Source organism: Aptenodytes forsteri, unplaced genomic scaffold, assembly GCF_000699145.1.
Source record: "Aptenodytes forsteri isolate BGI_AS27 unplaced genomic scaffold, ASM69914v1 Scaffold137, whole genome shotgun sequence".
Taxonomy (NCBI): Eukaryota; Metazoa; Chordata; class Aves; order Sphenisciformes; family Spheniscidae; genus Aptenodytes; species Aptenodytes forsteri.
Window position 1 is genome coordinate 4224445 of NW_008796221.1, and position 14519 is coordinate 4238963.

The following is a 14519-nucleotide window of genomic DNA, read 5'->3' on the forward strand; positions in this document are numbered from 1 at the left end:
GTCAGCTGTCCTGGCTGTGCCCCCTCCCAGCTTCTTGTGCACCTCCAGCCTTCTCAGTCGGTAGAGCATGGGAAGCTGAAAAGTCCTTGACTAGTGTAAGCACTGCTCAGCAACAACTAAAACATCAGTGGGTTATCAACATTATTCTCATACGAAATCCAAAACACAGCACTGTACCAGCTACTGGGAAGGAAATTAACTCTATCCCAGCCGAAAGCAGGACAGCTAAGTTTTAAAGTAACCAGTCTTTCAGATAAATGTTTAAATTTGTTTAGTATCTAGCTGGAGTGATGGGACTGTTTTCAATCTATGCTCTGAATAGCCAAGCCTTCCCCAGAACTCAGAGGTCACAATTTTTTGTAATTTATTTTCTTATTTCTTTATTTTAGGCTGGGTTTTTTGGGGGTTGGGTTGGTTTTTTTCCCTATAAATACATATTTCGACTTCTTTGTTTTGTCCTTCCTTCATCTGAGAACCTACACAGATCTACTTCCAGCAAGAGTTCAGTGTCCATATATATAAATCAAACGTTTCTCTGCACATCTTGTGATAAAGACACTATAAAGGGATACGGGAGACATGGATGGCAAAGGCATCTGGAATGCACATGCGCTTGAAATGCTAGCCTTTCCCCAGCTTCACCTGAAGTGCAATAGGTAACTATTTCAGATGCTACGTGAATATCCATGGAGTAGTTAATTTCTATTTTCTCTCTAAAATATGACTCCAGGGCTTTCAGGTAGTCCCTGATAAGTCTCATGGCTCAAGCATGTTGTGAGAAGAGACCGTAGAAGTGACCAGGGAGATGGGAGGAGAGCCAAGTGTAGCACACAGTGAGGGAGGAGAGTGCAGAGGGCAGCTCACACGGGTGGAGTGAGTATGAGCAGAAGGGGCTCTGGCTCCTTCTTCCTTCAGTCACTGCCAGTATCTCTCAGTACCTCCATTAGATCCCTCTTTTCCTATATTCCTCTGCTGTGGATATTGTGATTTCTGTGGTCCTCTGATTCATCCTGCCAGGTTGTGAGGAATAAGGTGAAAAAGCAGTCAGAGTTAAAAGAGAGCCCCGAACAGGCTGAAAATCAAGTAGAAGTAAGTATATGCATATCATCAAATATAGAGCTGGTTAGGAACAGATGAGTTAGGAAAAGGTAAGCAAGGCAGAAGTTCCCTGGTGAGGCTGGCAACGGTAGCTCTGCTGCTGCAAGAAGGTCAGGAATGGGATTCCTGGGAATATAAAGCAGCTAGATGAAAAGAGGTCAAGGCAGCACAAGCAAGAACGCAACCAGGGAGTTTGCAGGCAAAATAGAGGGAAGAAAAATTAATTGGAGCAAATGAAAAGGACAAGGAACAAACGGTGGTTTTAATCATTCCTTGGTTTTCAAGATGATTTGAAATCTGGGCATTTTAGAGCAGTGCAGAAAAAATGCACTTCTGAAAAAATGTCTTCTGGATTATCAGGGAAGGTAGAGAATGTGAGGAAGACGCTACATCTTTCAAGAAATTAAAGAATCTTGGTTCCAGGGGAAAGACCAGCAGATAGGAGTGCGAGAGACTGCACTGGCCTTAGGTTGGAATCAGGTGAGACAGAGTAGAATGATGTGCAAGCTTTCAATTGCCTGTCCTCAGGAAAGTGAGGGATTTTAACAGAGGCCAACTTCAGAGAAGTAGTCTACTTGCATAACAAAATGTGCAGGTTCAGGACATTAATCTTTTTTCTATGCGTTTAATTCTCAGTTGACTTCCAGGCTGTCAACAAGAAAGAAATGTTCTCTCACTTTTCAAACGCATCAGAGGTTCAAGACATAATTTTCCCATTAATGGTTATTTCAGCCAGAGTAGTGGCTCTCTGCTTAGCTAACTCACAGGAAAGGAGACATTTTGCTCTTACTGTGGTAATTACTCACCAAAAATTGAGCAGCCTAAGGAGAATTTTCACACACCTGATCCAACCTCAGTTCAAGAGTATTTATTATTGTTATTTTATGAATTAAATTACCTAGACTGTCAGGTTTTATTTTCATCTCCTTTCTCTTTAAACAGTACAGCTTCTCCATCTGCTGCCTTGGTAACCTTTCCTAAAATATTAAAACAGTACCTTAGCATCCTACACCAAAAACTTATGCACCATTTCATTTGATTTCTCAGCTAAAAGCTTCCTCTGTACCATTTGTGAGTGACAAGAGCAAGCAAAAAGTCATTAAAACGCCTAGTCACCCAGGCTACCTTAATCTCACCTAAAGCGATCCCAGCTTAGCAAGGTTAGTAACCCATGCAATTATGCAAAAAAGTCCCAGACAGATATCTGGGCCATCTATTTTCTAGCAATGACTTGTAGACACATAAACCCACTAGTCACCTCCTTGATAATTAACTTGGGGTGAATAAGTTAATAAGAAGTGATTCCATCACACCAAGAGCTTTTTTGGGATCCAGGTTTAAGTAAAGAACAGCCTAAAATCTGGGTGAGTATACACAGAAGCCTGAAAAGAGCTGTTTTCAGTGCTGAAAACAAGTTCTCCTATTGCTCCAGCAGTTATACACCCAAGGGATGAAAGCATCTGCCAAAGAAGGAATCTGTCTTTTGCCACAAACAAAGCTGTCTGTCATTTGCCACAAAGAATTTGAGCACTTACTTTAGGAGACTGGGAGTATGTAAGGCATTAAGATAGGGGAGATTGTTCTGATTCTTCCATTCCCTCCTCTGCATCTTTCCTGCTCAGCTTCTGTCTTCCCTCCTGCCATTGTAATGACAAATGTGGACTGAGGCAGACAGATGATTACAAGGATATAAATACAAGAAAGCTCCAGATGTACTTGAATCCTCCCTATAAAACGGTCAAGTGACATCTCTAAGGCCACAAAAGCCAAAGTTCTCGTTCCCACTCCCAAGTTCAATCATGACGACTGTAAGACACTGTAAAAAGCACATTGCCGCCAAGTTTTTCTCTTTAAGAAGTTCTTGTGCTTCTTAAAAATACTACATTTTTTTCTGCATTAACAGAACATGAAAGTCAGTGGAACACAAGCTTCAATATTCATTCACCTGAGCAAGAGTTATCAGCAACTACCTTGTGTTTTGTGGTTCAAGATCAAAAATGTGTGGTGGTGTAGAACCTTCAGTACCTGTGAGAAATGCTGTCTCTTGTCCACACCAGTCATGTATGTCGCTTGAATTTAAATTGTGTGATTTGTCTTCCAAAAAAAGTTCTAGTGCAAGTAAAGATTCAGTGAAAAATGTGTCGAGGCCAATGAAGTCTTCTTTCTGAGTTTACTGGATATTGGATCAGGGTCTGAACCAATGTGGCAATACCTTGTACCTCATGATAGAGTATTTACTGCACATTACAAGTTTGTCTGTTATTATAATTGCTTGGCCACCTGAGCTGATTGGTAAATATATAAACAAGGATGTGAAGTAGCAAATTATGCAAATGCAACAAGAAAGAATGCTCTGGGCAAGTATGGATACAGAAACTCTGAGGTTTCTATGTACACAGCGTGATGCACTTCACAGTCAAGTATTTTAATATATCACCAAGAATTACTTAAACAGGCCTTTGCATCATGAAATGTCCTACATCTTACCTATTTTATCCGCAAAAGGAAGTTGATTATATTTTGCAAAAGTAACCTTGCATTTTAGCACAAATAAAATACTTTTCTGTTGGCTTGGGAAAAAAAAAAAAAAAGAGTATGGAATGAACAGAAAAGAGCATGGTTGAGCACAGGGCGAGGGCTCAGGTGGTGGAGTTTCACTTGGAGGTGGACAGTTTTTTACACCTAAGTTCCTCCTTCCTTTCAACAGGAGGACTGAGAATAATTCACTACTTCCTAACCGTGTGAAATTTTGTTTGTTTATGGTTTCAAGAACTTTGAGATCTTCAACTGGGCTCTGTAGCTCTCCAGGGGAGCAGAGGAGGGGCATGTGATGAGAGAAGGGCATGTAGCCCTGGATACATTCCAGTTTTGCTTGGGCTGCCAAGGCTGTGGCGGGGACTGACCTGTGCCAGGGCCCTGAGGTGCCACGGTGTATTAAAGCCATCTTCATTCACTTCCAGCCCCTCTCAATGGCTGTTTCCCCAGAGACACTGGTCAGAAGTAGCTCTGTTTTCTCCTTTGGGCTTCTTTAATTTTTTAATCAGATGTAGCACATAACAACAGCAAATTTCTACCTCAGCTGGTTGCTTTATACTTAATTCTGCTTTTCCCTGATCTTCATCCTTTTCTGCCCCATTGCTCCAGGGCTCCAATGCGCTTTGCCTCAAGCTGAATTGACTCATTTCTCCTCGTCAGATTGTAGCCCAATGGCAGCCCATAGCTGGGAGAGGACATTCTCCTCCAGGTATTGGCGTGGCAAAAAAGCCAGTGAGGAAAAGATAAGTACTGCATATACCTCCTAGCATAGTCTTCCCCTGGGGAAAATGTGGCTGCTGCCCTCCTCTGCAGCTGTACCTGGCATCTAGAAGACGTGTGTAAGGGAGTAAGGAGGGACTTTTCACTCTCTTGCCCATTTGTTTCACAGTGCAGTATAAGCTGCAGTCTGGCTGTTGGACTGAAGTGTCTGAAAGAGGACAATACTCTTTTATGCGGGACCTTAAATAACTGCAAGGTGACTGCTCAGGGCTCTGTGCTTCTGGTGTTCCTGTGAGCTTCTGTCCCCATGAAATGACTACCCATCAGCTGACTGATGGTAACGGCAGCGTGCCTAGAGTCTGAGTCCTACCATTACCATGGATCAGACGGCATGCGGCAGCCTAATACCACCTAAGGATCTGGTGTATCACTTTTGTTTCTGCTCCATTCTCATGCTTAGTAATACTCAGCGCAGTAGTACCACGATTTACTCAGCTACATGAGGACATGAGGACAGACTTATGAGGCAGAAGATTGAAGCTAGGGCTGTGAAGTATGAGACAGTGAAGAGACCTGGTGGAGAAAAAGTTGGATCTCTGCTGGGAAAGTTGAGGAGTGGAAGAAAGAAAAAGATGGGACATGTGAAGCTGGGGTCCTGACCTGAGGACGTGGAGATGTGCAGTAAGAGGATGAGGGACACAGTGGATGTGGTTTTGGGATCTTTGCTCTAAGAAGTATGTGGCAGAACAGCTGTGGCAGCATGGAAGTAGGTTTATAAGTTGGAAAAAAGGTTGTGTGGTGGGGTAACAGGAAGTGGCAGGCATCGGCTTGAAGAGGAGGCTTGAGTGGTCCTATGACAATGAGGGAACAGAAAAAAGTAACTTTTCCACAATAATTTCAGTTTCTACCTCAATATCTTGCCTGGGACATACATTGTCTAAAGCCATCCTTGGAATCTTTCTACATTTGGGTAGCACTACCATTTCATCTAGGTTATTGGAAAATAATTATAATAATCCTGGTCTCACAAAGATCAATGACAAGCCTGACTTTGAAAGGAGCAATTTCAATAGACCTGGACCTGAATAAAGTGGCCTAAAGGCAAACAAAATCTTAATCACGCAAAGGAGACAGATGCAATATTCATCGCTGGCTCTGTTCCTGGCTGCCTCTAAGCTCTGTGACTAGAGAAAGCCTTTAGAAATATCACACAGGGATAGGGCCAAATTCATCTGGGTACAGACACAGAATCACTTTTTTACAGTTGCTGACTTTAGATTATGCTTATTTTATCTAAGAGCAAACATGAGTGAAAAAAACGAGCCACTTAGGAGTGACATGAGGCCACATTATACCTAAGTAATGACTTGACCATTGGCAGATTGTGGTCTGCCACCACATCAACACGCAAAAGGCAGCAGGAAAGCAGTGCAATACTCCAGATGTAGACTCATACTTGCTGCCTGGGGATTTGAGCATCAACATCATGGAACAGCCTAAGACCACAAGAGCTTTCTTAATGAAACAGAAGACCTCACACAGTAAGCGTACTGTCCAACAAATGTTTTGACAGAGAACTGTGAAGCTGTAAAGGTAGGTGGGTGAATGCACAGAGAGAAAAAAAACCTCTGCAGCCCAGATTGACCTCAGTCACGTAAAACCTGGCTGTTATAATATGAGCTACATGGGTGATACAAAGAAACAAGCTCAGAATATGTCCCTTTGCTGTGTATGGCTCCCCTGACCATTGCTGGAGCTGAGAGAATATTGCCATCTAGTGCCACACAGAAATCCAGCTGTCTAAACAGAAAAGACCTATTTAATTCATGTAGGCAATGGTTACAAAGCATACTAAAAACCAGGGATATTATGTGCCAGGGACATCATTTTGGTCACTGTCTTTGCCAAGCTTGTTACTGAAATTGGTACATTTTCTCCTTTAAAAAAATGGCAGTGTGTCATAGGAACTGAGTCATAACGCTTTGGAGGACAGACCCCATTCACAGTTGTTCAGAGGTTGTGAAAAAAGTGCAAAAGTACTCACATAATGCTTTAGCAAGTAGCAGTCAGAATGATGGGATGCTGTTGAGGATGGGATTTATCTTACCTACCTTGAAATAACTAAAACATAGACCTGCATATGTTAATGTTATATAGTCACCCTAGGCTTCTTTTGGGAACAAAGAAGCACTACTAGGTCACAACTGGTGTGACCAACTTTAGCTGTTGCCTTTAGGATGGGAAGCGCTATACTTTTGAAACATCTGTTTCTCCGCAGTGACAATAAAGGGGGTTTGGGATGGCTAGCTCTGATGTTCAGATCCCGCCAACCCCTAGTGCCTGTCTCTCTGTACCATTTTTTAACCAGGTGGGCAATAATTTTGATGACCTGTTAGTGGAAAAATAAATACCACTTTCAGACTCCTAAAACCCATGATCTCAGTTGTGTAATTCTCATTCAGGTCGGGGGACACACGTACTCACACAAGAGTTCCCACTGACCACAGTGGAAACAAGTGCTGGCCTATGCCTTATTGCATTCACTGATAGGCAGACACACTGGACCATAACATATTTTATATTCACCTCTGTGTGCAACAGCATTATGAACTTCCTCCTGTTGTCATGCCAGAAAGAGCCTTAGGGGTGACAGAGCAGTTCAGTTCCGCTCAGCCAAGACCCTGCTGAACAAGAGATGAGGTTTTTTTAATCAGTGCATATGTTTGAGACACTTTTAATGAGGCCATCAACTCACTTATCTATGCTACCAAATATGTGCCAGATTATAACAATTTTCAGTCATTGCCCATCTGGAGCAGATTCAAACCAGTGGTTGATTTTCAAAAGCAATTTGAAAATCAAAATCAATTAAGCAATGAAATTTTCCAGCTGCAAACAATGTCCAGTTTCAAGCCAGCAACGTAATGTTTATATATGTTGACTTAAAATTACTTAAATGTCCCACCAGTACCTCTGAGTTAATTACCATGTTATTGCTTGTGGTTGTGACTTTCCCACTATTTCTACCCACTAACCATGTAAAGAAAAGGATTAAATCACAGAGGGAATCAGAGTCAATAATGTAAAAGAATATTATTTTTCAGCCTGAGAAGGGTCAGAATATTTCAGACACCCACCACTCCATTTTCTTTAAATAGCATGAAACCCAATTAAGCAAGAGGCTGCTAAATTCATTTGCTTATATTTTACAAATTCATTATTTCACATCATCAAATATAAATCCTTACAGAGGATTTTTTCCCTGTTCTATGCTGCTTTTAAATATGCTGCAAAAAATGTGTATCACAAGTTCCCCCAAATGAGGAATTATTTAGGTAATAAAATGTCTCACAATAATAGTAGTGTATAAAGTTACTGACGTCAAACTCTGACAGGATTTTTTAGGGGTATTTTCTTTGCTTTAGGGGGAGGTTCACTTAGCAAAGTACATGTGGTACTAGAAAAGAAGCAGAATATGTGCACTGTCCTGAGTGTCTGTCAATAATGTTGAATTAAAATTCCATCTAAAAAGGAACCTGAAAAGCAAGGCTGGTAGATTTATAAACACATTTTAAAGCACTCATAAATGTGACTTTCTAAAACCCTCACTCTTATCACCTCAGTTCCCCATAACTAAGATTAGCTAAAAAAATCTAAGCTAACAACCTCCAGAAATAAAATCCAAGAAGCTGGCAGCAAATTCTGGAATTCCCTCATAGCTCTTAGTCCACGGCGACACAGACTGACCTTTCAGATGCAACATAAACCCAGCTGATTTCCTCAGGCTTTTGCCTGAGATGAGGGCTAGCTCAGACAGTTTGGGTGTTCTAGGCAGGCAGGAAAGGATTACTAAAAAAGAAGTAGAATATGTGCACTGTCCTGAGTGTCCATAAATAATGTTGAATTAAAATTCCATCTAAAAAGGAACCTGAAAAGCAAGGCTGGTAGATTTATAAACACATTTTAAAGCACTCATAAATGTGACTTTCTAAAACCCTCACTCTTATCACCTCAGTTCCCCATAACTAAGATTAGCTAAAAAAATCTAAGCTAACAACCTCCAGAAATAAAATCCAAGAAGCTGGCAGCAAATTCTGGAATTCCCTCATAGCTCTTAGTCCACGGCGACACAGACTGACCTTTCAGATGCAACATAAACCCAGCTGATTTCCTCAGGCTTTTGCCTGAGATGAGGGCTAGCTCAGACAGTTTGGGTGTTCTAGGCAGGCAGGAAAGGATTACTAACATTAGCTCAATATCTTAATTGTCATACTCAAGAGGCTGCATACTTGCCTAGAGATGGATCCAGCACAGAGAGAAAGCTCTCACTGACTTCACTGGGACCTGGATCAACCGTTTAGGTTTGAAGGAGCTGGGCAAGTGGCAGGAAGGATGGATATTTTACCTGCTGGTACAAACTGTCATGGCTCTACTGACATTTGCACCAGCCGAGCCTTCACCCCAGGACATGCACAGCTTGATGAAGCTATGACATAAAATAAATTCACAGATTGTTTTCCTATGCTAAGGGGCAGCAGTGAGATGTCATGCCAAATCTCTTTAAGAATCAAGAGGTGAACACCCCAAAATGTTCATACACCCAGTTGTATGAATGTTCATACACTGTCTAGTTGGATGGACAGTCTTAAGGCAAAGAAAGGTAATGTCCATACATGTTTAACACCAGCACCTATATACACTAATGGCAGGCAGTGGGGTTTAGCTATTTTGCTTTACTGATATTTGCAAACCTCTGAGACTGTTTCCTTGCATAAACCATTTTTCCGGACACAGGCGTTTTTCTTGACAAAACCAGCCTAAGCTGTACAGTCCACTCAGTTGTTTCATTTCAGCCTGGGCTACCCCAGGCTAATGTGCCCACACAACTGCTGGTGTTGCCGCACAGGGAACTGGATCCATGAATTGATGCTGGGTAAGAACTGAGTGAGTGGATGACACGGCCAGGAACAAATGGCCAGAAAATAGGGGGTCTGGGCAAGAAAGTGCCTGTGGAACCACAGCCTAAAACACTCCCTTCATTTGTGTCCAGAGGATGTGGAGTAATGCTGGTCCACATTGTGGGATACACCATAAATGGGTTTTACAGACCCTGAAACCTCTAATGTTGTTGCTGTTTTGTGAATACAGAAATTTAGCCTTGCTTCTGTTTAAAAAAAAAAAAAGTGCTAAACATTATACTATTAGCTTTTTCTGTTGAATTAAATGCTCTGTGAAGTATCAGAGGGGCAGTCACCATGTCCCAGCTAAATGGTTTGTTTGTAGCAAATTACTTTCTATTCTTAAGCAAAAAGAATTTAATCAAGTGTCAGAAACAAACTACATCTTGACAGATTAGCAGGGTTGCTGCTGTTAAAATAAATTTGTTGCCAGATTTGTTTACAAAACTTCTCTTTCAGGGATGGGTGAACTTCCTGGAATTTGCCTATCTTTTGAATAAATATTGTGGAGGATTTGTAAAATGAGAATTAATTAAACTTTTCCTCTGAGTGTAAACCAGGCATTTTGCTCAGTGTAAAAAATTGCTTGCAAGCAAAGGGAAGTCTTTTTTGGGAGGGTGGAGAGGCAAGGAAATCTGAGCACTCCCTTTCCTTTCCCAAACAAAATTTGGGATATAATAACTGTGACTAATACAGGAATTGTAATTTATACATTAGATTTGATATATCCCTTTTTAATTTTCTTCACAGTTCTGAACTGAGCTCAATACGTTTGACTTCAGCTTTCAAATCCCTCAGAGGTTTGTTTATTTTTCTACGAGTCTTTCTGGTTTGGCTGCTTCTGTACAATACGTGGCAGATGTGGTCATTTCTGGACGTGGGGCTTTTTGATACTGACTCCTATATATGACTTGTGTTGCTCTAACGAAGGCCTTTGACTGTTAGTTTGGATGGGTGGTATCACCATCTCAGACAAAGAGATAAGCTTATTGCCATCATCCATCCATTCATTCTGCTGGTATATCTGAAAGGACCAGATAATGAAATGGTCATCCTAGTCAGGGAGAAAACAAGGATAAGTATTTGCATTCCACCTTTTCCCTCACTGCAAGTTGTTTTTTTGTGGGATTTGGGGGGGGTGTTATTTTTTTAAGTGATCATGAGGAAAATATTCTTCATTTATGAAACAGCAAAAAGCAAACCTTCTGCTCTTTCATGTATAAAGTCAAGAAACAGTCAGTAAAGGTCCCATCTATTAGAATGATTTTGCTGTGGATCCATTGGAGAGGAAATCCAAAGATGGTAACTCTTTTCTAATAAAGGGACAAACAATCCCCTCACTTAGACTAAGATTTTTTTTTTTTTTGGTCAAATGCCACTAACCTGAGAACTTAGTCCTTGACAAAAGCCTTCCACTTCCACCATTTGGAAGATATTGTTTCTGACAAAGCCAGTGGCAGATGTCAGTCTGGCAACGGACAGTCTGCCAATGGCAGCAACAACTTGAGGGACACCAACATCACTGTCCAGGTGAATTATGCACACAGGCTGCCGGTAGGTCCTACAGATAAGTTACAAAAGAGTTCATGGACTTCACAGAAGACACAGGATTTTAAAAGCATGTAGCATTCAGGCAAACAGTCTTTCTTTGATTCTTTAGGTATCAAATCAGGAGGATTGATTCTTCCCAGTTACCTTTCCTTAAAATTTTCCAGCTTTTGAAATTATCATGGCTGGTCTTAAAGGTTTGATCAGTCAGAGCTACCACACGCTGCTGCTGTCCTAATTAAGTTAAACTCCACTGGGTCCACCCTTCCAAAGCCTTGCTGGGTGCATCTGAGCAGTGTTTCCCACGGTCATATGTATGAAGCTGCATGTTGGCAGGATGGATAAGCATCTCCGTTTTAAAGACAGCCTCAAGCTTTTGCTTAAAGAGGCTAACACTGCCACTAACAACTAGGAAATCCTGGCAGATAGTCCACATGAAGATTTCTTTCTATATTTGCACAATGTCAAGCACACTATCAGCACTGAATAAATAATAATCACAGAAACCTGGAGTCAGCCAGGAAATAGCTGTGAATGAGACATTCATATTTTAGAACTTGAAACTGTAAAATTATCTTCTTATGATTCTGGGAAAACTGTTCTTTTCCTTTTTCCCTGTTGTTTTCTTTTCCTGAAGAAGAAATGCTAATGCTGCTGCTGAAGGTACCAAAAAAAAAAGTTTACTTGGTCTTGTATTACAGAATTATACATCTGAAGTGCTTAATACATAAAATCCCTTCAAGAGGCAAAATGAAGAACAGTCCTGATTTTAAATCCAAAGAACCCATTTCTAACTGAAAAAAAAAAAAAAGAGAAATGGAATACAAATGTATTATATGGGATAAAGAGGGAGAGCAGCTGAAAAACAGTTTCACCAGACAATCTTGCTCTTGATAATGTCTGGACAAAGTCAACTTTTTTCTAAATATGATTGAAACTCCATGTTAAAAGGAAATTATGAGAGTCATAAATCTTTAAAACAATGAGCAAAATTCATGGGGAATTCAGTCTCCAGCTCTATAGAAATAATAATAAAGGGCAACTCCCTTTGGTAAAACAAGTTGAATTTGGTAACTGTTATTTAAATCAGACTCTTGACAAACATTCAGGGTTGCTCTTTCTTCACAAAAGAATCAATTATGTCTCCTTCTCTGTTGAGATTTAGGGCTCCTATAGTATACTAAGGGTATTTCAAGACTGTATTTTTATGGTTACTGATGAGAAGAAACAGATTCTTAAGGTACTTTAAAATCTGCTTTTATAATTGCTGCCAGGGATACACGTACAAACATTTTTTTCATGTCTCAGTCATCTTTAACAGAAATGCAAAAGGATCTGAGGAATGCCTCAGTATAATCAAATTGTAATTAAGTTAGTCCAGAAGCATTTGTCAAATTATATAATGGCAAGGATTATAAAGGAGAAGAATAAACTGAAAACACAGAATGCCAAAAATCACCATCTGCTGAGATGATGGAGTATCATGCTCAAAGCTGTTAAGGTGTTACTAGAGCTGTTGTATGTTACAACATTAAACAGTTAATTGCAGTTCATGGGTTTTAAGTAAAAGGACTGGGGACTGCTTTTTACCATAGCAACCACAAAAAAGAAATCTCTTAAAGCATGTATGCAATGTGCGCCAACAAGAAAGCAAAGAAAATAAATATATTTGGAATTCAGCATTTAAACTATAATTATTTGGAGAAATTCCTCTTTCCAAATTTACATTCGGAGTATCCTGGAGAGAATAAGACATTCATTCCAAAATTACCAAAAGTTTTTCCTGAGGGACAAGAAGATGCATTAGATTCTGTATCTTATATCATTAGCAACTGTTAAGATGACTCCTGCTGCTTAGGTAAACAGAGTAGGGAAGTGAATGGATAGAAAAGAAAGGAAAACTTCTATCATCTCACTGATGTGTGGCTACTCGTGCTGCAGGCAGGGCATGGGTATAAATGAATCAGTCAAGATCACGTGTGTACTATTGTTTACCTTTTGCCACTCCAACCATTTCTGTTGTGTGCTGAGGTCAGCCTATTTGTGCTCTTTTAAGCACGAGAAGCAAGTTACGGTTACAACTTTTCTGATTGTTTAATCCCAGGTCAAGTCAAGTTTGAAAGAACAGGAGAAAAGGAAAATAAAATGACAGTGACATCATCATCTTTCCTTAAATATTAACACATGACATTTTGATACTGATGGAACTTCTTATCCACATTCCCTTTTGAAATAAAATGCTGATGAGTTCAACCGTCTTTCCAGACGTGGTTCAGTTTTGGTTATTTTGATGCATGATTCTTCTGAAGCCTTTGCAAAGGCTGGATAGCTGTAGGAGCAGCAGATTAGAGAGGCAGCCCAGCAAACTACCTGGACCAGTGATCTAAAAGGTGAGATAGGCAGGTGAAGAGCAAGAAGGAGCGAGAAGGAGTAGTATTATTATAATCCTGCTGGTTGCTGTACCCAGAGGGTACACTGAGGGCAGGAGACAATAGGAAGGATTGTATTTCACCAGCCCTGAACTAACTAAAGGTTTGAATAAAGGAAATGTTTTTAAAACATCTATGGTAACTGCTGAAAACAATTATGTCTGTGGTATCTGCCAACTCTCATAATTATCTGCTGTTGTTTTAAAAGTGTGTATGGGAAATTTTGCAAAATCTAGGACCAATAATCCCATGGCTGACACAGCATGCTCTTAGACACTTACACCACAAATGTAGTGTGAGAACTGAACAGAACAGTTGGCTACATTAAGATTCAGATTGACAAAGACAGACTGAGGGGGTTTTGTCAGCTGATGTAAAATTTTCCATAGGCAAAAATATTAAACCCTGAATAAATGGAGGAATTCAGCCACATACGAGCACTTTCAGGACCTAGAGATGCCCTTTGAGTTTTCCCTCTACAAATCCAGAAGACACATGTTCATGGCTCCATGCACCCGTAAGTTCTCCAAACAAGACCGTTTCTAACCCCTCCAATATAGACTCATCTCTCTATTTCAAGGAATTCATATTGTACTGCTATTAAATGTTGTGTCTATCAAGGGACTGTTGTTTGGTCTTTTCACTGCCATAACTCACTCTGTTTACATGCAGCCTTTAACTTCGTATTTGTATTTGTTTATAACAGCATGACATAATTTTTGCTCCATTGGTTAAGAACAACTTTAGAAATATTTAAAAGTGCCCAACTCTACTGTGACATGAACACATAACTCAATAAAATGCCACTGCTTATGCTACTAATTGATTTGACTGAGTTGTATCATTGTGCTAATTATGATAATGCATGAGGGTACAGGAAAAAAGGCTCCATTCTTGTAAACAGAAGAGTAAACACCTCTTGCCATAGAGAACTGACAGTCAAAATATGCTTAGACAAATAATCTTCCACAAGATTTTTCAGCCCACTATACATAAAGCCTTCTGATTGTGGTTGCCTTCCTATATCACAGGCTACAATTGTAACAGTATTTTGAAGTCACTAGTAGCTGCAATGCCAAGAAGAAAAAAAAATGTTCTTAAGGCAGAAGGAAAAACAGGCATTGTACTATCAGATTGTTATAGAGTCCTTGAATGTAAATATGAATGCAAGTAAAAATGTGAGAGCTCAGATTTAGTATATGCAGAATAAGACTCCAATTCCACACAAAGA

General features: G+C 40.2%; 1 protein-coding gene across 1 annotated transcript in view; it reads right to left on the reverse strand.

Annotated features, from left to right (window-relative positions):
• The window catches only part of CDHR3 (cadherin related family member 3), a 64620-nt gene extending 51619 nt beyond the window's left edge, over window positions 1–13001 (reverse strand). Inside the window, 3 exon segments of the mRNA XM_019474587.1 lie at window positions 10888–10989; window positions 10992–11006; window positions 12855–13001. Of these exon segments, the coding sequence (XP_019330132.1) occupies window positions 10888–10989; window positions 10992–11006; window positions 12855–12873 (136 nt within the window). The 5' untranslated portion in view covers window positions 12874–13001.
• Between the last annotated feature and the right edge of the window lie 1518 nt (window positions 13002–14519).